The 26,914-nt window shown below is 50.3% G+C and overlaps 1 protein-coding gene across 4 annotated transcripts in view; it reads right to left on the bottom strand.

The window, feature by feature from the left end:
- Positions 1 to 26,914, bottom strand: part of KCTD15 (potassium channel tetramerization domain containing 15) — a 46,331-nt gene that overhangs the window by 5,011 nt on the left and 14,406 nt on the right. For all 4 annotated transcript variants that reach the window (XM_063410425.1, XM_063410424.1, XM_063410426.1 and 1 more), the window contains exons 3-4: positions 12,334 to 12,478; positions 4,009 to 4,314 (exon numbers count right to left, since the gene is read on the bottom strand). In XM_063410425.1, the coding sequence (XP_063266495.1) occupies positions 4,009 to 4,314; positions 12,334 to 12,478 (451 nt within the window). The remainder of the gene's footprint in view (positions 1 to 4,008; positions 4,315 to 12,333; positions 12,479 to 26,914) is intronic.

The raw sequence follows: 26,914 nt of genomic DNA on the forward strand, positions 1-26,914 counted from the left end.
CCAGAAACGTGATTTTGGTAGGACAGCTGTGTCCAAGGTGGTGTCACAGTGCAATGCAAGCCACAGCAGCAGCATTTGTGGCTTTAATCCATTCATCCCTCCTTAGGGGCTGCCTGTGTTATCCATCTGCATTTAATCCAGGGGTTGGCCTCTCAGGGGTAACTGAAACGTTTTACTCTTGCTGCCCTGGCTCAAAGGACGGGCAAAGGAGAGGCTGCTCCAGCAGAGCTTTGCCTAAATCGTGCCGAGTCTGCTGAAAATCAGCTTGCCTGAGGAGTTCTGCCTGGCCCTGGGACACAGGGACTTAAGAGTCTCAGAAAGTCACATCTGCCAAATCTCCCCGACTTTTGCCCTGATTTTCACATACTCTACACTGTAAGAAAGCCATAGAGCTGAAAGACCAAAAAGGCACACCAGAGTATGGAAGAAAAATAAAGCGGGAGAGAAAAAAATAAGAGGTCGGAGAATGGGTTAATAAAATACATTTAAGACAGAAAAAGAAAGCTTTCATCCCTCTTATTTGTCCAGGCTGTATGAGGCCTGAGGACAGAAATGGGGTGCAGACACCAACAGTGTTCCTCCTCAGAGAGGAAGGCAGGAGGAGTCTGAGACGGAAGGAGGAATAAGACATCAGCAGGCTGCTGTTTCACAGGCTGGAATATATTCTGTATTGTGATCACTGCTCCCAGCCCTGACAGGATGAAGATGAGAGACAACCCAGCCACGGCACAGGAGGCTTCTCCCACTGAACTGCACAGTGAACAGATTGACAGGTAAGATTTCTTAGAGAGATGGGACTTCAAAATCCTCACTAAAAAGTTTTTTAAATCAATTTACTTGTAAGACAAAACAAGCAGGGGGGTGCCCTTGGCTTGCCTCAGACCAAAGCTGTGGAAAGCTGGATGTTAACACAGGATTCTTTTCCACTGAGCCTCTCTCTGCAAACACCCAGTCCAGACAGACATCACACCTCAGAGCACCAACCAAAACCATTCATTTGTGCTCAGTGCGTGCTGAAGGAGCAGACTGCAGGCTGTGATCTGGTGTTAGACACCCTGGGATCATCAATTTTCTCAGCAAGAAACACAGCAGGCCAAATCCTGCCAACAATGCTGAGGATGTTTGAATGCTGCAGTTGTGCCACTTGCATGAGGCTGAGCCCAGGTCTGGGGAGGAAGGCTCCTTTCAGTGCTCCCTGCGTGAGACCGGGCAGCGTTTGGAACATGGACAGGTTTGAACTCCAGTCAGAGAATTTGACTCCATAAACACGATTTCTTCTGCAGGTGAGATCCGGACAGGGGAAAGCAGTGACTGCCTCTGCTTCTGCACTGAGAATCTCCAGAGAGGATATGCCAAAGACTGACTGTCAGCTGTGACTCTGCCATGTACAGGGACACATGCACATTGTTAAACAGAGGATTTGTGCTCGGATTTAACAGATGCTCTCTTCCAATATTCCAAGCACATCTGATTTTGTTGGAAGGTCTTCCAAATGGAAACCTGATCCTTTCACTTAGTGCATTTAAATTCTGCAGAATATTAACAAATACATTCTTAATTATGAAGACTTAATGTTCAACATTCACAAGCATCACAGAATTTTCTCTAAGGTAAATTCATGATTCCTACCAGAACCGATTGCAAGGAGTTGAGAAAACCTGTACCTATATATAATTACAAATTAAAATTAAGAGTTACAGTATTTTTCTGCCTATTAGGTTTTGATGTTCTTTGTTTTATATGCGCAGTTCTTGATATAAAACATGTAATGAAAATATTTTTCAAATATAGAAAAAAATGTATAAATATTGCAGTTGTGCTACCAAATACACTGAGCAGAGCATAGGAAGACAGAAGTGATGTATCACCTCAGCAAACAGCAGACAGGCTTCCTGTGCTGCTCTCTGGGATTCTCTGCAAGCAATTCTGCTCTTCCAACCACCACCCATCTCCCTTAAGTCTGCGCCTCTCCCTCACTGTACTTCCAACTTCTGACTTAATATTGTTCTGTCAAAAACATCCTTGGAGGGGGAAGAGCAGTGCCTGTGTGCTGACCGGAGTTCATCAGAGCCAATGCTAATTAGCTGCTGATTACATCAGCCCTTGGTCTCAGAAATGCATCATTTTCCCGAAAGTGTTTGAAAAGCCTTTCTATTAATTATATAGTAAAATGATGTAATTTAGTAAAATGATGTAATTTAACAGTATTACTTATACTGTAGACTCTTTGACAGAATCTTTTTCCACAACATGAACTTGCAAAGAGACCCTTTGATTCAGGCTGAATTTTGACTGAATTCAAAATACATTCAAATAATAGCAGTAATTCGTGTTCAGCTTTTACTGCACATGTAGCAGTTGTATCCTACGAGCTACAGCAGTGGGTAAAAGAGAGCTGGGTGCTCACCCATGGGCACCAGAGCTCTGCCAGGCAGTGCTGGGCTGCCCAGGGCCTCACCCTGACCCTGATGGTTTCAGCTCCTCTGATTCCTGTGTGATCTACCAGGGTGCCATGGACAGCACGGCTGGGACACACATGGGGACACCTCCCTGTCCCACTGCCAGCAACCAGAGCTACCTCTGAGCCCCACAGCCCTGGGCGTGGGGCAGCCCACCCCAAACCCTGGCAAACCCACCCCATACCCACCCAAACCCTGCCAAACCCACCCCAAATCCTGCCAAACTTACCTCAAACCCACCCCAAACCCACCCCAAACCCTGCCAAGCCCACCCCAAACCCTGCTGAGTGTGAAATTGCCCAGGACTGTGCAGAATTAACCACAGCCTGGTGAAGTTTAACAAATACAGCACTTGGGAGTGTTGCCCAAAGCCCACCCAGGCCCGCTGGGTCTGGGCTGGCTCCAGCCCAGGGGTGTCCGTGCCCTGCAGGGGTCCCTGCTGGCTGTGCCCACCTTGGCACGTTCAGGGGACTGTCCTGGGGTGTCCCCTGGCAGCCTGGCACACACAGGAACAGCCCCACAGGCACAGCAGCTCCAGTTCTTGTCCTGCCTTGCTGCTGCTCCTCCCTCCCAGCAGTGCAGCCAGCCTCCCCCCGGACCAGCTCTCCTGAGGGCTTTTGCCCACTGTGGCGTCTATGGAGACAGCCAGGGCATTTCCCACAGCCCAGTGCCCATCTGCAGAGGATGGGAACGTGGGGAATACTCCCCTCTAGGTTGAGTTCCCCTCCCCTAACAGGAGCATTTGCAGCGTATTCCAAAAGAATCCACAGGAAAGCCAAGAGCTCTGTCTTGCCCGTGTTAATTAAAGCCCAATTCAGGGGCAGCCTGGCCTGGCTCCTCCCCAGAGCCCCAGGACAGCCCCAGCAGCAGAGCTCTGGCTGCAGCACTGTGATCCCTGAGAAATGGCACTGCTGCCCAAAAACACACCGTGTATTTATTCCTGCTGCCATCCACCTATCTGTCCAGCTATCTTCTTTTGTTTCATATGGTTAATTTTAAACCTAACGTCAAAACTCTGAGTATAAAATGAAATACATTTTTGTTTAAAATACTCTGGGCAATTTTTATAGAACATCCTTTTGAAAAAAAAAAAAGTGCAGAGATCAATTTTTTTAAGTCCATCCCGCAGGCACCATCATTTAATTATGAGTGAGACATAAATTATGCATTTACACATTGTTGCATTTTCTATAAAATGGTGTGGAGATTTTTTTGTAGTTTTTGGAACTCTCTCTTTCTTCCTAGAGGCATTTTGGAGGAAAAAAAAAACTGCCAAAGGCTATACATTGATGAAAAAAATTAGCATTTATCAGTGTAACACCATTATGAGGCCAGCACGGCACTAACATACACAAAATCTGAATGTATTTTCTGCTTAGACTTAGGAAAACCTAGAAGATTGGGATCTCACCAGGCAGAAAAATGTTTCCTTGCAGTATAAGCTCTGAAAGTAATTGGGCAGAAGCAAATAACTTGCATATAATTGAGCAAGCCATAGAAAAAAGCACCCAGCACGGGATGAGGGGCAGGCAGGGCCGTTGTTCCTTACCTGCACTGAGTTCAGCCGGCAGTACCCGTTCAAGGGAAACCTGATAACGTGGGTGGGGTCCTGGTTCCAGCCCGCGTTCACTGAGTTGCACATGACATCCCCGGTCTCCGGGAAGATCTCCTCTATCAAAGCCTTCTCCCCACTCAATGCAATTCTCTCCCCCAGATCTGGAGTCACTCTTACAACCAAGCAGTCACAAGGCTGGAAATGTTTCCTTTGTTCTTTCTCTTGTTTCCATCGCTCAAGTTCCTTAATCATTGGCTGCAGCTGGTAATACTTTGCTTCTTCATATAAAAGATTAAAGTCCTGGGAAAAAAAAAAGAGAGGGAGAGAGAGAAACTAGAAATGCTTATAGTTCTCTTTTAAAAATGAGTATTGTTCCTGTTTGACCTACTTAGGCTTATGTATTGTCAGCAAGAGAGCAAAGGCAACAGGTACCCACGTCCTTCCACCTCCACAGAAAACCACACGCTGCTGGTGTGGGATCTGTTTGGGCTGACTGAGAAGTTCCCATTGCACTGAATTATCCTTTCATTTATTATCCCACAAGCTCAATGCCAGAAGGCTTTGCTCTTGGATTAAGAAATCAAAATAGCTGGTTGCAATAAACAAAGCTTACTGATGTACGAGAAGATGTTCCAAGCCCTGATCTTCACTGATCCCAGAGCGATCTCAGGCTCAGCTGTGCCTCTCTCACGTTAGGAGATGGAGATGTCAGTTCAGCTTCACTTCTCACCTGCCTCTGCTGAGGCTGAATTCAGCTCCAGCAGCTGAGCTGGGGCCTGCAGTTGATGACTATTCATGTATCGAAGTGTCTGAGCCTGGTAATGGCAGGAGGCAGTGACCATGCTGCTGGCTGGGAGCCAGCCCTGTGCTCCACACAAGCAGCTCTTCCCTGCCATTTGTCCCTCACTTCACTTGGGCTTTGGGCAATTCAAATTCCCAGCCTGATCCAGCTCCCAGTTCAGTGATTGTTTCATCACGTTCTGACAGATCTCCCACCTCAGCTGCAGAATGTGAGAGCAAAGGGTGGAGCATCCCCAGAGCCCAGGAGCAGCAGAGGAGGAGGAGGACAGGGACAGGGCCCCTGGGGCACTCTGCTCCCCCGAGGGGAAGAGGAGCAGCAGGAGCTCAGCACAGGCTGCCCCTGCAAACACCTGGCTTTGCTTTCCTTGCACCTCCTCACACACACCAATGCTGCACCACAGGTGCCTTTGTGGGGTGTGCTGGAGGTCAGCACCTGGGACAAAGGAGAGAGCTAACCAGTGAAATGAAAAATGAAATGAAAAGAAAAATTAAGACTGAAATGACTGAAATAATTTGGGCTGGAAAGTACGATATGACAAGAAGCAATCAAGAAATGGGCACCAAAATGACATGAAAAATAAGGGGAGTGCTGCTGCCCCAGGACTCGGGGAGGAGCGGGAATCAAAGGCCAATGAACAGGCAGCACAAAAAGGTGCGACTCTCGACAGTGGTTTGGAATTAACCTGTAAAATCCCCTGCTGCAGGGTATTCCTGAACCAAAGCACTCAGCTCTGCTCAAATCTGGCACCGCAGACCCACCGTGCTCCTTCACCCCAGGCTGCTGCAGCCCGGAGACACATGAATATTCACAGTGACAGGGCAAGGTGATCACTTACAAAAGGGACATCCAACCTTCACATCTCTTTGATGTCTGCTAAGGCTGGGACAATGTGCACACGGCTGAGGGAGAAAAAAGGACTGGAGGATAAGAGGAGCAGAGAGGAAGAGGGATAAGAGCAAGTGGGAAGAAATGAGGGCAACCAACACTCTCACGGGACAGCTTGAAGATGGAAACAACAGAAGATTAAAGAAGAGATCATGCAGAGAGCACGCTGCAAACAACCAACAACCAGTGCTGGGAACAGGCAGAGCTGTGGGGCTGCCTGCACTGCCTCGGCTCAGGTGAGAGCATCAGCCCCAAAGCCTCTGATGGAAGCTTTGCCCACCCTTCCCCAAGAGCAGCACCCTCAGCTGAACCATCACTGCTTTCTCTGTCCAGCACTGGCACTCCCTGGGTACTGAACAGGGATCAGTTTAAACCTACAGGAATCAGTGGCCTAAAAAAAAAAAAACAATTCTGAAATCTCTGTGCAGGACATGGAATCAGCACAGTCCACACCCTGTGCTCACCACAGAGGTGTGAGCAGTGGCCTGCCAAACGTTCACTTGGCATCCTGGTGCCATGGATTGCTTTTCCAGGCAAGGAAACATGCAATGCTAAGGAAAAATGTAATGGTGCAGAGTGTACAGGAGCACCCAGTACCTTCTGAAGGCAATGGAAAGTCATCTGCTGTTTTCAGTAGGCCCTGAAAAGCCAGCTTTAGAGTACCAGGGTTCATGGACACTATAAAATAAGGTATTATTTGTAAAATCAATCAAGTGAATATGTGCTAAGAAAACAGTTAAACCTGGAAGAGATGGTATAGTGATAGAAGAAACAGTCCTTCATTTTTGAGAGCAGAGAGCAGTAGAGTGCTCCTGAGGCTGGATGCAAAGCCCATCACACTAGAGAGTCTTTGCCTGCCTTTGCTGGCTTTGGACTGGTACCCTGGATGCTGACAGTGTCCTGAATCACAGGACTGCAATGGTCCTGCACCCTGGGGCCAGAACAGCAATGCCATAACCCAAGCAAACCCCAGATCACACCACCCCTGCTCCCACAGCAGCCCAGCCCATCAGCTGCAGCTCTTCAGTGACTCCTGCTAGCTGGCATTGGCCCTAACAGGAGCAGGATAAATTTCACATTCTGATACCATTTAGTGAGAAGAAATCCTGCTTTCAAAGGGCACAGCTGTTCCAGTCCTGTTCCCACAATGACAGAGCCACACTTTGGGTGTGGGTGTGAGAGTCAGGGCTGTGCTCTGGGGGACAGGATGGGCCCTGCTGCAGCGGCCTGGGCTGAGCCTGGCACTGGTCTCTGAATTCAGATCCTCTTGTGTCTATGCCACCCTTGGGCTCAGCACAAACATGGAAAGGGCTGTGCACCTGAGGAAGGGCCTGTACAAACATGGAAAGGGCTGTGCACCTGAGGAAGGGCCTGCAGCAGCCCCTGGGAGCTGAGGTGCCAGGAGGTGATGCCAGGGAATCAGGGCACCTCCTGCCAGGCACTGCCAGTAAAGGGAATTTGCTGTAGCACAGCAGCCAGTGGAGGGGATAAAAAAGTGTCTTCTGTAGGCAAGAGAAATTCAGTGCTGTCCCCAGTGACAGGGCTGGAAGGGACACCTCCTGTGACCCCATAGTAGGGGCTGCCCCGCTCTGCTCCTCTCATGGGACAGGGGCATCCCGAGGGAATCTGACCGTGTGTTTAGGGAGGGGAGAGGATCTCACAAAGCCAGGAATGCAGAAGTGGCTCACAGCATGGGGGCCCAGCTCTCTAAAAGCTCCACACACCAAGCCCACAATCCTTTCATGTTTTACACTGTGCAGAATTCTGTCTGAGACCACTCTGGGAGAGCCCAGCTCTGGACTCTGCACTAAATGCTCAGGGTGCCCAGGTAATACTGGCATAGGTATTTCCACCCTTGCACTGTAGATATCCAATCCTACCCCAAAGATTTACTGAAGTTTAATATGAAATGTAAAGCAGAAGAATTAAGCCCACAGAGCCCTTGCACAGGAACTGCATGGAAACGTTTCCATGCTGATAGTTTCAGTAAACTACCAAAGGCAGATGCAGGCATGAATCTTCCTGGCCCATCCAGGAGAGGCACATCTCACTGCAGGGGCAGGGAGCAGCCACAGAGGGCAAGGGCACAGAGTCCCCTGGGGCTCAGCCCAGCACTGGCCCTGCCCAGGGACCCTGCACCTCTCCCAGAGGTCCAGCCTGGTGCCAGTGCAGTGCAGGCAGCCCCCACAGCACATTTTGTACAATACCCAGGAGTTTCCTGTCCTGCAGGACTGATGCATCTCCCATTTCCTATAAGCATTATTTCTCTGTGTCCCCAGCTCCCTAACAGCAGTGCCAGAGCCAAGCACTGTGATATGGGGGAGCTGCTCCTGTTTAGCCTAGGAACACATTTTAGTCTGAAGGTGATTCCCACCACCCGTGGCAGTCACAAGCAGGGTGCTCTTTGATAGAATGAAAGGGGAAATAGACAGTACAGCCTTTAATTTCTCTGTAAAGCACCACAAAAAGCCTTTAGAGCTACCCTGAGTCTTCAGCTTGCTGTGAACACTAGTTCCTGTTGCAGAACTAGTGAGGGAGCTCTGCCAGGTCACTTGAGGAAGGGAGCAGACAGGCAGGTGGGATGCACACAGCCTTCCCCAGCCACAGCTTCTGGCCTGCACTTAGACCTCATGGGAAACACAAACAGATCTTTCAAAGACGCAGCCTTTTGCCTTTCACAAAACAATTTCTGCTTTTTGTTCAGCAGAAAATCTTTTCTTTGTGGTGGACTTCAAGTGGGCTAAATTGTGCAGCCACCTCTGGCAGGGTGCCACCTTCCAGGGAGGAGATGGGCAGTGTGACCTGCAGGCAGCAGTGCTGCTGCTGCTTCCCTGCCAGTGCCAGTGGGGCACACCTGCCAGCAGGCACAGCCAGACAGACTGACACCGTGTGTCCCACAGACCTGTGCTCTGCTCTCAGCACCAAAGACATCCTCTATTTTTGCACCTAATGCTGACTCCTGAACGGGCTGAAATGGCTTTTTGTGTCCACTTTTCACTTGTTATTCTTTATTACATGAAACAACAAAGTGTCATCCTAACTCAATGTTTCTTTAATATTTTTAGTGCTGTGAAGATCTGACTCCTGGCTATGAAAGAAAGTTCTAGAAGACAACTGCACCTTTTCCTGTGGTCAGTTGGAGAAGAATTTAGATGCAAGCACACAAAGTTTGTAACTGTATTAATAAATTAGTGGTGGCCTTGTCATTCTGTGTTACCGGTGATCTCTGTGATCCACATAAACTCAGCTGTCCTGTGCTTTGTGCTGCTGCCCCCTCTGAGAGGGAGTAACAACGCCCCCGTGTCCTGTGTCTATTCCTGTTTGAGGCCCTCTGAGCAGGGAGTGTCTCAGGCCAGCAGCACGCAGCTCCTGGGTTTGTGTGCAGTGAGCACTGGCAGAGAGGGGCACTGCTGCTCCTGTGTGCTGGGAGCCCCTCCGAGGGCAGGGGAGATCAGGGCAGGGGGTTGGACCCCCGAGGAGGGGCAGCTCCTGGGGCAGCCCCTGTGCAGCCAGGCCTGCCCACAGAGCCCTGCCCTGCCCACAGAGCCCTGCCCTGCCCACAGAGCCCTGCCCTGCCCCGTGCCCTGCCACGGACACCCAGCCAGGCGGGCACAGGGGCTGGCACTGCCCCAGCCCTGCAGGGCAGAGCCCAGGCAGACACTGCCTCACTGCTCAGCACTCATGGGCTCAGGCAGGCACTGCCTCACTGCTCAGCACTCATGGGCTCAGGCAGGCACTGCCTCACTGCTCAGCACTCACAGGGTCCAGGCAGACACTGCCTCACTGCTCAGCACTCACAGAGCCCAGGCAGGCACTGCCTCACTGCTCAGCACTCACAGGGCTCAGGCAGGCACTGCCTCACTGCTCAGCACTCACAGGGCTCAGGCAGACACTGCCTCACTGCTCAGCACTCACAGGGCTCAGGCAGGCACTGCCTCACTGCTCAGCACTCACAGGGCTCAGGCAGGCACTGCCTCACTGCTCAGCACTCACAGGGCTCAGGCAGGCACTGCCTCACTGCTCAGCACTCACAGGGCTCAGGCAGACACTGCCTCACTGCTCAGCACTCACAGGGCTCAGGCAGACACTGCCTCACTGCTCAGCACTCACAGGGCTCAGGCAGGCACTGCCTCACTGCTCAGCACTCACAGGGCTCAGGCAGACACTGCCTCACTGCTCAGCACTCACGGGCTCAGGCAGACACTGCCTCACTGCTCAGCACTCACAGGGCTCAGGCAGACACTGCCTCACTGCTCAGCACTCACAGGGTCCAGGCAGACACTGCCTCACTGCTCAGCACTCACGGGCTCAGGCAGACACTGCCTCACTGCTCAGCACTCACGGGCTCAAAATGCCCCAGAGCCGGGAAAACGACAGCAACCACGGGAGTGCTGCTTTCAGCAGGAAGGCCTGGGAGACTCTTTCAATTCTGGCTCAGTAGTAGTTGCAAGTGTAATTAATATTCACTGTAAACACACCGCTCAGACTTGATAATAAAGAATCACGAGCCTCAGAACACACACACCACCTTCTCTGCATTTCAGTGTTAACTTAGTCTGAAAACAACACTGAAATAGCAAACACAATCATGCTGGTGTGGTACTAGCATTCCAAACTTTCCAAAATAACCATCTGAGCAGCAATTCAAGTTGAAAAGCAACTGGGCTAAACCTTGAGGCTAATAAACTGCTTGATTAAATTAAGGAGTAAAAACTAATAAATATTCAAAACACTTGATAATGCTTTGTTTGACATAAAGAACATTTAATGCAAGTCTCACTGGAAAAGCTGTCAGGTTTTTTACCTTAAATAGAGTTTTGCATTTAGAAACACCAAGTGATTCCATTTGCTGCCTTTGATTATTGTCTTCTGTCACTTTAATCATGCTGGCAAAATTACACGATTTCTGTGAAGTTAAATCCGTTTACAGTGCAGTTTTAATACAGCTTTACAGCGCATTCTTCTATGCATTTTGATTTAGTTACTCCCTACCTAGCAATGCTTTGCTTTGTTCTTGAGCCCTCATTAGCCTGGGGTTTGCTCTAAAGCTCTCCCAGGGAGGAACTAAATAAAATCCAGTTAACCCTGTGCCAGGGGCTGGTGTGAGCCCCCAGCCCTCCTGCCCTGCCAGGGCTCGCTGCACAGACACGTCCTTGGCATCCAGCTCCCCTCCAGGCTCCAGCCAAGTCCTGCTGCTTCTGTTACTGAGCACTCTGAAATCTGGATGCTGGTGGAGGCCATGGCCAGCTCAAACCATCTCTCTCTTCTCTCCTGCCCTCCCTTCTCACACCTTGTCCCACTGGACTGTCCAAAACACGGCTGCTAAGGCACCTCTCCTGCACCTCTCCCACCTCTCCCTCCACCCTTTCCTTGATCCACCTCACAACCCCTGGGGCTGCTCTGGCCCTCAGCCTCCCTTCTACACACAGGTTTTCTCCCATTTCTCTGCAGAGTTTTGTCCCACCTAGCCCTCATTTCTCGGGCTCCCCCATGCCAGGGGCAGCTCCCCCAGCCCCTCTGCCCCCAGCAGGAACAGCAGGGCTCAGGGCAGCACCTTTGGGCTGGAGCTCAAACCCCAGCCTTGCCAGAGCCTTGCCCTGCCTGGGGACAGGACGGGAGCTGCAGACCCTCCCAGGCTCAGCTGGGATTATCCCAGCTCAGGTGAGAAGGGCTGAGCCTGCAGCAGGGGACCAGCTCTTCTCAAAGAGCCACCACCACAACTCTGGAGTCACTCACCACTGACCAGGGGATCCCGTGGCCCAGCCAGTACAACAAAGTGAAATGCATTTCAGAGAAAGCAGGAGCTCTCCCTCCTAGCAATGCTCTGCACCCTCTAACTGAGCAGATCCCCATCTGCCACCCCAATTTGTTCATCATTTCATCCTGGAATAAGTGCTTTTGTTGGATCTTGTCATCTACAGTTGGACACTTTTGCCTTCTAACTTTCACCTGTAAGGGTGACACTGTTGAAGTTTTGTAAGTGCAAAGCCAAACAAACGAGGCTAACAGGAGAGCCTTTAAACCAGGGCCTGCAAAGAAACAACCAGCACCCTCACTTCATACCAAACATGTCCTGCTCCCCTTAAAAAGCCCTCAGTCCATTCCATCTCCCACGAATATTTTGACATTAACTGTGAGCAGATTACTTCCTGAAATCAAAGTATTTGCATTGGTTGTATCTAACACAAATCCTTATGGGCTTGTTTAAGGGTTTCTTTTTTACACCCACAAGAAAAAGATTTACACAGTTCAAGTCCTCTACATATCAAATTCAAAACATTTCTTTCAGATTCTGAGTATTAAACTCTGCTAAGTGCAAGTTGCTGATGTTGCTTCTTAATTGTTGTTACACCCTGATAAATAAGCTAAAAATGTGAGAAAATACAATTAGTTTAAAAAACCTGATTTAGCCATAAGCTTCATAGTTTAACTTTTCTTGGTATCCATGACAACCATCGGTCCAGTTATTAAATAACAACATCCCTGGTGTAATACACAAGTACTAAAAATCCTAACAAATAAACAGCAACATTTAGTTAAGTGTGTTTAGGTCAAGCACACAAACCAACCTGCACCAAAACAAATGACAGAAAGGGAGGATAAAACAGATTGCAGACTATAGCTTTCCTTACCTTAAAGTCATCTGGGAGCAGTAGCTTAGATGTCCTTAGGAAGCTTAATATGTATCTGAAGATTTCCCCATCTCGATCAATGAAATAATGTTGTTTTAAACTGTCCAGGACAATAGGCTCTGTGCCATTAAACAGACGGCTTATTCTGAAACAAAAGAAGAGAAAAAGACATGGGCAAAAGAGACAAAAGCTCACCACAGCCTTGGGGCTTAATGACACCCAATTTGGGTGCATCAGCTGAGTGTGCATAAGGTGGTGCAGGATTAGTGACACACACGCAGGGGGCAGTGCCCAGGGAGGGCAGGGCTGCCCTGGCACCGGGCTGGGGCTGCCAGGCAGCCCCACGGCCCCACCAGGAAGGGGCCCTGGGATGCTCCTGGGGCTGCCAGAGGGGTTTGGTGAGGACAGAGTCCCTGGCTGCCCCAAGCCCTGTGCACCACGTCCTGCCCATGGGAACCCCTGGAGACCCCAGGGACGGGCTCCTGGGCATGAGCCTGCCTGCAGCCTGGCTCTCGTGTGGTCACAAAGCACCCCAGGCCTCCTGTGCTGCAGGAGAGGCTGCCCATGCCCTGAGACGGGCTGTAAGGACCTGGCAGTGTCCAGCCAATGCAGAGTGCTAGGGAAAACAGAAACCAATGGCCCATGCAGCCCCCTGGCACAGCCTGTGGGACAGTGTCACCAGCAGCAGTCCTGGGGATGAGCCTGGCGGGGAGAGCACCATGGCAAATCTTTTGTGAGGAAATAAAACAGGAGCAAGACCTCTGAGGCCAGGGGATCAGCTGATTACGGGACCAAAGGACCACAACAGCTGCATCACTCCAGGTTTTTCCACTCCCGAGGATCCTGCTCCACGGAGAGCAATGCAGGCTCTGCCTGGCTGCTGCTCCTCCAGCCTCTCCTCCAAACGCCTGGCTGCTCTCACAGTGCTTTGTCTTCCCATGAGAAATAACCCAGCTGAACGTATGTTCTTGAAAGGGAGCACGCAGGAGACAGACAGCAGTGACCTATTAAGTGACTGAGTCCACCTCTGACAGAGCAGCATTGTTCCCAGCTGCAGAGGGTCTCCTCTTAAGAGAGGAGAGTCCAGTCTCCAATGATCCTGCCCGTGAGAACTCTCCATTCCCCAGGGACCATCCCACAGCTGCCTGCATGAACCCTCCCTCCCCGGGCAGGGCTTTCCCCTCCTGGAACACCAGCCCAGCAAACTCTGCTGCAGGCAATGCCCAGCACTGCTGCCAGCCCTGCAGCCACAGCCCTGCAGCCTCCCTGCTCCCAGGACCACCAGCCACCCCAGCCCTCAGCCCCAGTGACCCCAGTGCCAGCCAGGAGCTGGGAAGGGGCAGCCCTGCCACTGCTCCTGGGCCCTGGCCCACAGCTGCACCTTGCTCTGATCTTCTAACTTGCTAATACACTAGTAAATTTATTAATGTGCCATTTATATATAAAAAAGTGGAAATATTAAATAAAACTGGACTTAGTAAGTCTCAACTGAATTTTGCTAAAAAACCTCTCTGCCCTCTTAATTAAGGATGCTCCAGGTTTTACTGCCTGCTCTGATGCCCATGCCAGCACACACTACCCTGAGCTACTTGTGAGAATAACCAAGTGCTCTCCTAAACCCTAATTATAACATTCACTGCTTTCTCCAACCTCCAGCATTCCTACAGTACCAGAGAATACCATCCAGGTCATCTGGCAACATTTAATTCATATAATCACAAGGTTCAGTTAGACACCTGTAATTCACAGCTTTCTTTTTTGTTGTTATTTTATTTGCCCAAGACAGTTAAATACACTGCTCTGTACAGCTCTGTTACATTTTATTCCAGGAACCAGAGAGTTAATTTATTTCCTTTTGCAGTGTGCTGTGCTGGGATACACTGGAAGCAGAGGAAGCACTGACAGCTTAAGGTTGAGCACATACATTTACTGAGTAAATCTGCATGACTATTGGAAGTTTTGAGATCCTACATCTAAACAAGCTGAGCTGTGGCCGCACCCTCCTCCCCTGTGCTGCCCTTTCCCTGTGGAGTCTGCAGAGGCAAAGCTGCTCAGCTCTGCTCAGGCACAGGGGAAGGCTTGCCAACAACGCCAGGGTGCAGAGAAGGCCGGGTACACAATTCTAATGGGCCACTCTTTAATGTAGTAATGCATTTTTTTGGTAATGAAAACAAAACATGAATTTTGAGGCTCCACTTTGTGGAGTGCCTTGAGCTGTATTTCTTCACCAGCAAAATTACTGCTGGGGAAAGAAACTCACAGAGTGTTGAAAGACTTAACTGCTACCCCAAAAACAGAGTGATGAATAGTTTAAGGATTTATTTGACATTTTAGGGGGCTGCTCTGTTCCAAGAACCAGCTTCACTGCAGCATGTTGTAATGCTGCATCTGGAAAGGGCTCCTGCTTCTCATCTCCCAGTTTAAACCACACCTGGGAAAGTCCTTCAGAAAATGCAATGCTGTGAGAGCACAGAGAGACTCAAATGGACAGGTCCTGGCAGGATTCCTCTCCATGTGTGAGGCCATGGAGAGGAGCACAGTGACCAGGAGAGCTCCATGCTCTGCACCACCACATGAAGCTCTCCGTGGATGGTCTTTGGTGGCCACACCAAAATGCCCCATGCAGGAGCAGGGCAGCAAAATGCCCTCAAGCTGTCAGAGAGCTGGCAAGAGCAGGAGCAGGGCACAGGAGGGGCTCTGCACTGCACAGACCTGCTGATCATCAGCCAGAAATGAGGCAGCAGCCAGGCTGGCAGCCTCAGGAAGCTGCTCCCTGCAGTGACCCACCGTGGGCCCTGAGTCTGAAGCCACGGGGAGCAGCTCAGACTGGCAGTCGTCACCCTGAAAACAGTGGGGTTTGTGAGTGGCCATGGCAACCAGCACTGAACTGCTGGACAAATGAGGTAATGGCATCTTCAGGAGGCACTTGCTTCTGGCACACAGGAATGGTACTTCAGAGATGCTTGAGAAGAGGCAGGAGCCACAGGGGAAGGGAGACAAGGCAAAGAGAGCAGCACTGGGAGCCTACAGGGCGAGTCTGAGCCATCAACACTTCTTCAGCATTCCCACCTTTCTGCAAGAGATGCTTCACTTTCTGATTTAGAAACACTCATATGATCTGTGTCCAATATCTGATTTCCATACAGGGAGCAGACTGAGCCAGGATCTGCTCCAGCAGCTGCAAGCCAAAGGATGTGTCCCTTCCCCTGCTCCCACCGCCCTGGCCAGGTCCTGCCATGCTCACTCCCTCTGCCCAGGGCACAGATCCTCCCAGCTGCCTCTTCCTCCTCCTCCTCACTGCCCCTGCCCTCTGAGCAAGGTGCTCTTCCCTGGTCCCTGCAGTGCTGCCCACCGCAGCCCCCCGAGGGTCACCGCTGCCACCCCGGGGCTGCCGGCCAGCCCCAGCCCAGCACCTCCAGCCCTGGCTGGATGCACTTCTGTGCCTCTCCCAAGAGCCAGAACACAACCTGTTGATCCCCATCCCCACTGCTTCTTTGTGCTTCTGCTGTTTCTGCTGAAGGCTTTTACATTTTCAATAATGTTTTGCCAAAACGCCGAGGGGCGAGTTTCCAGCTTTGTACCAATTTTACTATGGTATTAAGATCTTCTTTTATTAGATTAAAAACAAACAACAAAGACAGCCAGCCCACAAGGACAAGAGTGCCAGTAAATTCTTTTCTTAGTTTCCTGGGCGAGGAAAGAAGCCCTGTGCTGCCCACAAGTTCCTCCACAAGGCTGCTGCCCACCCCCCAGCCCTGGTGAAGGATTTTGCAGCCTGCAGGCTCCCTGCAGCTCCTGCTGGGACAGGAGCACCGAGGGCCTGCAGGGCAGTGGGTCCAGCCCCACAGCAGAGTTCAGGACACACCAGCCCTCCATCAGCTCTCCCAGCTCCATTCCAGGAGCAGCCAGGGCCTTGGGCACCCCTGCTCTCCCCAGAGATCCCCCCTGGGCACAGCTGTGGGTCTGCAGTCACACACAGCTGCTGGGGGGTTTCATGGCTCTGAAAGAGGGAAAAGCTTTTGGGGTGGGGCAGTTTGCTCTCCGGTTTGGGCCACTTTAGCTGTTCTCTTGACAGCTTTATTTTGAACAGAAAATAGAAGTTCTTTCCTAATAAATCTGGTTCCAGAGGTCTTAGGAAGAGCACCCAGTATTGTAGGACCTGTGGGACAACCAGCAGCCGGGGCTGTGGCACCAGGGGGCCCTAAGGTCCCCAGGTCCCTCTGCTGTGGGGTCACTGTGGTCCTGTTGTCCCCTGTGCACGGGTCTGGCCAGGCAGTGACACAGGATAACTGGAACTCTCTATCACAATATTGCACTAAAAGTATTAATTTAAGTAATTACACGATTAATATTTAACTGTTCAGTGATATTTTTGTCATTCATAATTTAGTTGTTTACATTTATTAAAAATAGATTTTGTAGACACTTTTCCTGCCCAATGTCAAAGCAGCAGGGAACGCACATTTCAGCAAACTGTCACTAAAACGTGCCTCTTTCCTAATTCCATGGGAGGGCAGGGGAAGAGGGGAGGAATGCCTTCTGTGGCTCCTGCAAATGTGTGCTGGGAGGGTGCTGCACTGGGTGGTCAGTGCTGCGCCTGCCCCAGAGCAAAGGCAGAGCGCAGCCAGCGCGGGCTCTGCAGGCTCCTGTGCTGCCTTTGGGGCTGGCTGTGGGCTGCAGGAGGTGGGGAATGCCACGGACGGAGGAGAGGCTGTTTGGAGGTGGGACACGAGCATGGCCTGGAACTGCCCTGCAGGACACGCCAGCAGCGCGTCCCCGAGCACGGGGAGTGCAGTCACTGCTGCTGAGCACCACAGCGCTGCTTATCTCTCAAATATTTGCTCAAGGTGGGTAGGATAGATACTGCTATCTGCTTGGAGGAGAAAAAATGCCATGAATTGGAGCAGAGGTGCTTGACAGGCCTTACCCTGTGCCTGGCAGGGCTGCTCACCCTGTGTCTGTCAGGAGCTCCGTGCCCCTCACAAGGCTCACACTGCTGGGATGTCTGAGAAAGGCTCCGAAGTGCCTGTGCCAGGAGCCAGCTCTGCTGGCACTGCACAGCCCAGCTCAGCTGCACAGGCTGAGTGGGCAGTGGGCAGTGCTGTCAGACCTTCCCAACAGCCTTTTTCCTATTTCCATTTTTTCTATAAAACCATTTGGATTTGTGCACAGGTTCCCAGCAAAGCAAAGCACCTGCAGCTGCTTTCCCCAGGGAGGTACCTAAAAACACCCAGCCTGCCTGAAAAGCAGCCAGGCTGGCCACAGGAGGACAGGGATAACCCAGCAGATGGGTGTCTTCTGCCTTCTGGCCTGGCATGAGTTATGAGGAAGGTGTGAGGGCACTGCAAGGACACGGGCTCCTCTCCCCCTGTGCAGCAGGAACGTGGCTGGAAGCTGCACCTGGCTGCAGCAGGTTTTTTATGTGCCTCAGTTTAAAACTGCAGCTACAATCAGTGTGCCAGTGGTATGGTTGTACCATCCCTTCCCTCCCTGCTCTCTGAGCTGTGATTTTAAGCCTTCTGCAGCTGACAGAAAGCATTGAGGAGAGGCAAGGGCTGCAGCATGGTTGGTGCCCACCCAACCTGGCTGCCCCATGCTGCAGAAACCCTGTGAGGCTTCACCCCTGCAGCTCTTGCACTTTCATCAAAGACATCTCACCCCTAAGACTGCTGCAGGCAGTGTGCTTGCCTTGGAGGCTGTTTCAGCCAGGGAGGATTTTAAGCACCTTTTGTTTGGACAGTGCTGAGGAAAAACTGTGAGAGCCTGGGTGTTCAACTCTGGGTACAAACTGCTGCCCTGCACACTGTGCCAGCCAAGCAGCCACGTGTGCCTGCAGGCACAGAGAGGTGCCCAAAAGGAGCTGCTGTAAAAGCAGGTACCACATCAGGCACCAGCTTCAGGCCCAGGTGCAGTGCAGGCATCCAGCCCTGGTGTCAGACAGGTCACCCACCACCCCACGGGCTCCAGCCACCCCCAGCAGGGGCTGCTCCTCCTCCTCACCCCACACTGCTGGGGCAAGCACCCACCCTGCAGGGTGCCAGTGCCCCACAGGCACTGCTTGGCACCACTCAGCCCCAGAGCTGTCATCCCTGATGACACAAGTGAGCTACCACAGATGTTCAACACAAAACTGGCCTGGAGAACAAAGCAGAGGTACCAAAACCTCAGGTTTTATCAAGGGCATCAGTAGGGTTCAACCTCAGCAGAAGGGTGGGGAAGTGTATGGGGTTGGCATGGCCCAGGCCAAGGGGGGCTGCTGAGAGGGTGTTCAACTCTGGGTACAAACTGCTGCCAGAAGCCTCCCCCACCCCTGGCAGAGCCAACCCTGGCACCTCCAGAGACAGAGGGGCCATGGCCAAGGCTGGGTCTGCTGGAAATGGTGGGAACACCTCTGTGACAGCAGATTCAAGAGGAAAAAAAAGTGACTGCACAGCTGTAATTGTGGCCAGAGAAGAGCAAGGTGAGAACGTATGAGGGAAACAACTCTGCAGACACCAGGGTCAGTGCAGAAGGAGGGGCAGGAGCTGCTCCAGGCACCAGAGCCAAGATTTCTCTGCAGACCCTGGTGATGACCATGGTGAGGCAGCTGTGCCCCTGCAGCCCCTGGGGATCCACAGGGGATGCAGAGATCCATGCAGAGTCCATGGGAATCCACAGGGGATGCAGAGATCCACCCACAGCCCCTGGGGATCCACAGGGGATGCAGAGATCCACCCACAGCCCCTGGAGATCCACAGGGGATGCAGAGATCCACCCACAGCCCCTGGAGATCCACAGGGGATGCAGAGATCCATGCACAGCCCATGTGGATCCACAGGGGATGCAGAGATCCACCCACAGCCCGTGGGGATCCACAGGGGATGCAGAGATCCACCCACAGCCCCTGGGGATCCATGGGGGATGCAGAGATCCACCCACAGCCCCTGGGGATCCACAGGGGATGCAGAGATCCACCCACAGCCCCCGGGGATCCATGGGGATGCAGAGATCCACCCACAGCCCCTGGGGGTCCACGGGGGATGCAGAGATCCATGCAGAGTCCATGGGGATCCATGGGGGATGCAGAGATCCACCCACAGCCCATGGGGATCCATGGGGATGCAGAGATCCACCCACAGCCCATGGGGATCCATGGAGGATGCAGAGATCCATGCAGAGTCCATGGGGATCCACAGGGGATGCAGAGATCCACCCACAGCCCATGGGGATCCATGGGGATGCAGAGATCCACCCACAGTCCCTGGGGAGGTGCCCATGCTGGAGCAGGTGATGCCTGGAGCAGGCTGTGACCCAGTGGAGAGGGGCCCTGCTCCCAGGCTGGAGCAGCCTGTCCTTGCAGGGCTGCACCCCGTGGAACAGTGACCCACAGCAGCAGTTTGGGAGGGCTGTGTGCCCGTGGGAGGCACTCGTGCTGCAGCAGGTCACAGAGCTGCTCGTGACATGGAGCCACATCTGAGAAGTTGCTGCAGAACTCTCCCATGGGAGGGACCCCACCTCCCCCTGAACAGCAGGGGAACCTATGGGGGATGACCAAAACTCCCATTCCCTTCTCCCTGTGCCATCAGGGGAGGAGAGGGAGCTGGGAAGGAAAGGGCTGGGGTTTATTTTACTTCTCATTATCCTGCTCTGATTTTGTTAGCAATAAATCCACTTAATATCTCTAATTCCAGCCTGTTTTGCCTGTGATGGTATTTCCTGAGTGATCTCTCCTGGTCTTTAGCTCATGAACCCTCACTGTACTTTCTCTCCCCTGTCCAGCTGTGGAGGGGGGAGAGAGCAGCTTTGGTGGTGCCTGGATCCAGCCAGGACAACTCCCCACAAGGAGGTAACTCAGCAGGTAACACAGTTCTCCATCTCCAGTTCCTGTAACTTCCTGCCCTGCCTCCCAGTGCTGATCCTGGAGTGCCACAGGAGTTTTTGAGCCATATGCTCACGTTGCTGTGCTTCTGAAGGATATTACACTCATTAACTATTGAGCACCTGAAGGAACTGCAGGATCTATTACCTAGATTTAATACTTCATATTTTGCTGTTCAGGCTACAATATCTATTTTTGTTACAGATCAGAGCTAGTCTATACAGTATCAACATGTATTTTTTTAAGTCAATAATCCATAAAGAACACGATAATCTACCATGCAGAATCATTCTTAGGAAGCTCTGGAAGGATTTTCTTTCTTCTTTCTATGCCACCACTAAAAAAGCAAAATTAGGTATATAATGGATTTTGTAGTTAAAACAAAGCCATGGACAATTCTGTTTTCTGTGCACTGTTACTATCAACTAAAGTCCACTGGAGCAACAGGTAATAAAATCCACTGAAGTGGAAATTACCTATTAGTTTTGAAATACCACAAAGCATTCATGGTAAGGGTGAGAGATGCTTGTTGTTTATAGCCTATCTCCACATTTAAGACACTTTAGCAGATGACTCTGATATATAATTTCCTGGAAATGTGGGTGCATTTGTATTTTGATGCACTACATTTATCTCTTAATTTGTAGAAACAGCATCAAGTCGACAAAAATTAGCAGGTGAGACAAGGGAGTGGAAACACCAATCCCAGGCAGAAGAGCCTGTGTCTTCTCCTGAATGAAAGAATTCTCTTGGCAGTCGGGAGCCACTGTGGCCCTGTAACCCCTCAGCCACACATCCCAACAGGGAGGAGGAGCAGTGGTCAAACAATTCCATGAGCAGACCAAATACTGAGGGAACTGAGATCGCTGTGAGCTTTCCTGGCCAAGCTTTTCGTTCTCACCAGGTTCACAAGGGCATTAACCCTGAACCCTTCCCCTGCTGGTGGGATCAGGCCCATCAGCACTGGTCACTCATCCCCAGTTTCTCACAGCCAGTTTCTCCCTGGCTGTGCCACGTGTCCTGTGGGTGACAGAGGAATGAGGCCGGACACAGCCCTTCACCAGGCTGATGATTCCAGTTTGCCTTACTCAAGAGTTTGTCTGTTTTAGTGTGTTAACAGCTATTAAAATACTTCACTTAACAAACATTTCTAGTACATTAACTGCTGTATCACGAATCCTTTAATTTAATTTGGCACATGCCTGCATCCATGGGTAAGGGAAGCAGATACACACACAGAGGACAGAGACCTTTTGCTCCACACACATCAGCACCTCACCACCCCTATTTAACTCATCAGTGATAAAAAGCATTTGCCATGCTCAACAAGGGAAAAAAGGTAACTTTCAAATCCAGGTACAATGTGCATTTCTTCACTGGAATTCCCCTACCTGCCACTGACAAGGCTTGTTCACCTTTTGCACCAGGGCCAGTGACAGAGAGCCTCCCATGGTTACCCATCCAGTCCCATTGTTTGGCGTGGCTGGGGTGCTCTGGAGTAACATGAGCAGAGCAGGGCTCTGCCCACACCAGGGTGGGGACCCAGGGCACCCCAAGCCCAGCAGAGGACACGGAGCTGTCACTGCAGTGCCAGGCAGGCAGCTCTGCCACCCCTGCACAGCTGCCTGGGGAGAGGGAGAGCAGCACAGCCTGGCTGACTTGCATTATTTTAATAAAAGTAACCAAATAACATTACAATACACTGTGAGCCTTCAAAACACAGGATGAGTTTAGGGTAGGAGCTGAATTCCTGCAGTGGAATACTCCAAGATCCAGTAACTACACAGAAGCTGCTACACTGTAGGTGACATCCATCCACATGGGAATTCCTCTCTTTATTTTGAATTGTGGACTTGAAGTTAAAGAAGCATGTAAGCTGGATTTCTGGTGCTATTGATTTTTTCCAGTATAACATTCAGGGTATTTTTTCTCTCCTTGTGCCTTTTACTTCATTCTAACTGAATTTTTGCCTAAATAGTTGGGGAAGATTAAAAACATTAATATAAATTTGTATTGTATCCTCTATTACGCCATTGTTCCTGCTGCTCTGATTAGAGGCCTGTGAGGATTCTGGCCCTCTCATGCTTTCTCAACACATAATTTACACTAAATACTGGTCATGAAAATTGACTCAGAACAAAAATTCTTTAATTTAAACCAAAATTCAACTCTAGCATCTTAGTATTGCAAAGTGTTCCCTGGTTTGCCAGAAGTCCCAATCCTGCATGAACTGCACTGCAGCTCAAGCTCTGTGGGATTTGCAGGCACTCAAGAAAATTAGGTTGTTAAGACATGAGAAGATACAAATTTCAAATAAAGCATTCCTGCCTGTACAAGTCTTTTCTTGCTATTCCTTTCACCATCCCTTTCCCCAAACTGTGGTGCTACAAAGGTCCTGGGTAGCTGCATCCAACAGCAGCTCTCTGGCTGCTACCTTATTCTGTAACTCCAAGTGGAGGAGAACTCAGTATTTCAGTAAGATTTTCAGTCTGACTGAACCTGGCCGTGGCTCCCATTACCAACACCCAGTACAAGTCGGCATGCTGGCAGGCTGGGAACATGCAGGCACTGGTTAGATTATAATATATATAATAATAATAGTAATACAAATGGGCTAAATCCTCAAGTCAGGAGTGAAACTCCCACTGAGGCTCAGTGAGGGCAGGGAAAATTTCAAATGGAACTCATTTCCCTTTCAGAGTGTGAGTCTGGCCCTCCACATCTTTTGCATGTGTGGGTGCTGTGAAACCAGCACGTTCCAGCAGGAGAAAGAGGGATGTCACTGACTCGGGGCCTTCACAACCTTTTATAAAGCACAAAAGGTGACAACCAACACAGTGACTTTGGTACACACTGCTGCTAGAACGTCTGACCTGCTGGAATCCTCACCTCTGATCCCAGACATATAAAAGCTGAGCAGTTTTTTCCTGTGGTTATCTCCTTTATTTCCAGGTTCACAGACACAGGCTGCCCAGGACTCCAGCTCTGCATCACCTGGGCTCAGCAGGGACACCCAGTGACCCTTGGTGCCCACACTGGCCTGGGCTGCACTGGGACACCCCAGGGCTGGGAACAGGAATGATTCCAGTCTCCGGGTACTGATAAATCTGATTTCTGCCTACAAGCAGCTGCCCCTGCTGCTCAGACATTTCCTTGGTGTGCTGATCCACTCAACTGGTACAGCTCTCCTGTTGCTGACAATAATTTGGAAAGAACCTGGCTTTTGTCTTTGATTCTTGCTCCATTTGCTGTTCCTGCAGCCCATCCTTTGGCCTCCACTGAGCAAACTACACTGATTTTGCCCAGCCCCAGCATGTTAAGACTGCTGCAGTACAGTACAGTATAGTACTGCTCATCTCCAGCTCAGCTCACATCTCACCTGCTCTGGAGGAAGTCACAGGACTCTGTCACTGGCCCTGTTTCTCTACGACCACGTGTGTGATTGGGGAGTTGCATCCAGCTGTCTCCATCCATATTTTATTATCACACTTGAAATGATGAGCGAATAATGTTCATTCTCTTGTTTATTCTAACTTTTGATTAAGCTGTAACCAATGCATCCTGGCTGCTCATTTAAAGAAACTGAACACATCAAGAAAAACTTGTTAAAAAGCTCTTTCAAAGGGAGAACAGTCCCCAAAGCCCACGGAGCCACACCAAGCAGGAAGGTTTGTGTAAGGTTTTTGCTGCTGAGCCCAAGCCATTGGCAGATAAGCAGAAACAAGGAGGAATTTCCAGCAGGTTTTTCACTTCTGCAGGGACAGACAGAAAGCAATGCATCATCACCATGGCAAGAGCCCACAGCCACATTCCCAAAAAAAGGAGCCCCTGTCTTGGGGTATAGGGAAGGAACCCTACACAATATACCTGCTGCACAGAGGACACCTGCCCTACAACATAAAGCTTATCAAAAACTTTAAAATACTAAGTAAACTGTTAACTGTTGAATTCTGATGAGCTGCTGAAAGCTGAACCTGACTTAATGTGATTGTGAGAGATTAATTCTTAAATACAATACTCTGGTCATGGGTGTGATTCTGGTTCCAGTGAAGTCAAGGCCAAAACATCCTCTGATTTAACTGGAAGCAGAAGAAGCCCCCATTTTAACCCTCATGCCTGCAAACAGAACACAACTGGACATGAAACAAAGAAGAAATATGTTTGAAACTGGTATTAACTCCAAGCTTTATTATCCCTTCTCCGTAAGACTGAAAAACAGCCACTGATTTTTTTTCCTCATTCACCAGCAATCTTACGGACCACTGGCCAAAATTCAGCCCTTGTTCCCTCCAGGACAGCCCTGGCACAAGCAGAGGGCCCAGTTTCTCCAGTCATGCCCTGGCTCCCATGGAGCTCCAGAGTGAAGCCTGCCCATGGGGTGCCTGTGAGCTCTCAGGGGCAGAGCCCAGGCAGCACTCTGCACACCACATCCCCCAAATGCCAAAGCTGCAGCCTGGGGTGTCAACTGCACTGCTACAAACTGTGGGCCTAACACAGTGTGACACCAAAGAGGTTAAAGAGAGTCTCTGGTTTTCATTGTCCACTTTCTCAAGAGAGAGATTTGCTGCTGCCAAAGCATATCCCAGATCTAAATGGATTACCTGCAGCACAGCAGCATCTCAGCTCCATTAGGAGGGAGGTGAATCAGGAGCCTGCCCTGTGCACTGGGATTCCCCCAGTGCTTCAGCTTCATTGTGCAAATCTCAGTTTCCAGGGCTTGCCAACTGATCCCTTCTGAGTCTGACCCTCCCAGGTTTTGCTCCATGTGATCCTCAGCAGATAAAAAAGCAGCAATTTTAGCCTTTGAACACATCCCATGCTGAGCAGAGCAAATTAACACAGTGCAGGTGAACACCAAGCTCCTCTGCTCTGCCTGTGTGTCCTGGTGCCCAGCTCTGACAGGCAGCTGGCAGTGCCTGCATCAGCAAGGAACACCATCAAGCACATGTGAAGCTCAGAGCTGCCCAGCCAAGCAGAGCTTCAAGTGAGAGCAACTCAGGTAAAAACAAATCCCTGTAAAGTTTTTCATTTTTAAGCATCAGAAGAATGAAGTCCATGCTAATCACAGCAGCTGAGATGAAGGAGTAGGCAGCTGGGTGGACAGAGCATGAAGAAGTGAGTTTATAACTGGAGTTTAATTCCAGCTCTGCAGCCTCTCCCAGCTCTAAGCTCGGGTTAGGAAAGCCACCAACCTGTGTAATTCTGTCTCAGTGGAGTTACAGCAGCCAGGAGAGTGAGTGACAGTACCTGTCCCTGCCATCAGAACACACATTTAATGTCAGGACAGCACAAGGGAGCAAGCTGAGGTACTGCAAGGCCTATGTGCTCATCAGCTTATTACATTTCACACAACAAAAACTCTGCAAAGTTCCTGGGGGTAACAGCAGCACAGGGCACAGCCTGCACCAGCTCCCACCTGGCATCCTCCACACCAGCTTGGTGCTCTGTGCTCCAGAGATGCAGCTTCCCTTCTGCTCTCACATATGAATCCTGTGCTTGCATGCCTGCATATTTCTTCTATTTAAATATGCACTTTGTTCTTAAAGATTTCATTAACCCATGAATAGATGAATTCTGATTTCAGTTATGGAGATACAAATTTAAAGGAACTCCTTCAAAGCCAGCAGAGTGATGGCTCTGGGAAGGCCAGGAGAGGTTTGTGCACGCACCCCAAGGGCAGGACACTCTGTGTTCACTCGACTGCTGGTTTTAGACCCTCAGAAGCCTTTGACACCAGGCCCTGTGGACACCCAGCAGAAGCATCGGGGCTCAGTTCTGGTAACTCCTCACCACACAGCACACCATCTGCATCCCTGGTGTATCTCCACAAAGGATAACAGACTTACACTAAAGATTATTTTAGCCAAGTCTATTATTTGGCTCATTTTCAATAGGGCTCGTTTTCTTTTCATTTAGGCTTACAGTAAAACTCTCGTTGACTTCACTGGCCTGGCCCAACATACCAATATCCAAACCACCTCCATTTATTTCAGTGGAAGGAGGCAAGGAAATAATAAGGTCCAATGTATTTTTACATCTTTATATTTCACAAATGATCACAAGCATGTAGGTCACAATATGCACACAGAACGACACCTATGACAACCACCAGTGGGATCATTAAAATAATTAAGTTAGGCCTAGAGACAAATTCATTTCATAACATGTTCCTTACAAAACAGATACCCCCTTGCTTCATAATCTAGGGAGTCTGTTTTATAAACTTCCTAAGTAGTTCATGAAATATCCCCCTAAGCAGAATAGGTCTACTTGCCATTGCAGGGTCTTTATAAATCAAAAGTTTATGAATCATAAGACAAACACCAGTGATGTGTGTTCAAAGACCAGGCAGCAAGGGGAAGGCCTGGCCAGCCCCAGTGGTGCTGTGCTGAGCTGTGACCTCGGGACACGATTTCCAGCACAGAGCTATCAACCTGTGCCTTTACATAACTCCTCTGCATGCCACGAGGGAGCTGGATGCTCAGCACGTGAAGCAGCAATCAATAAAGGAGATCCCCCTTTGTTTTAAGAGTAAAGATGCTGCATTTCACAGTGCAGCATCTTTACAGCCCTTTACACCACACTGCTGAGCAGGAAAGAGCGTCCTCTTGCAACACCCAAAGGAAGAGGCAGTTACTGTCACAGCATCCTCTGGGAGTGCTTTCTCAAAATACTGCCAATGCTTTTCCTCTTACCCTCTGAAACTGACTGCTGGAAAATACT

The sequence above is a fragment of the Prinia subflava genome, chromosome 13 (assembly GCF_021018805.1).
Source record: "Prinia subflava isolate CZ2003 ecotype Zambia chromosome 13, Cam_Psub_1.2, whole genome shotgun sequence".
Taxonomy (NCBI): domain Eukaryota; kingdom Metazoa; phylum Chordata; class Aves; order Passeriformes; family Cisticolidae; genus Prinia; species Prinia subflava.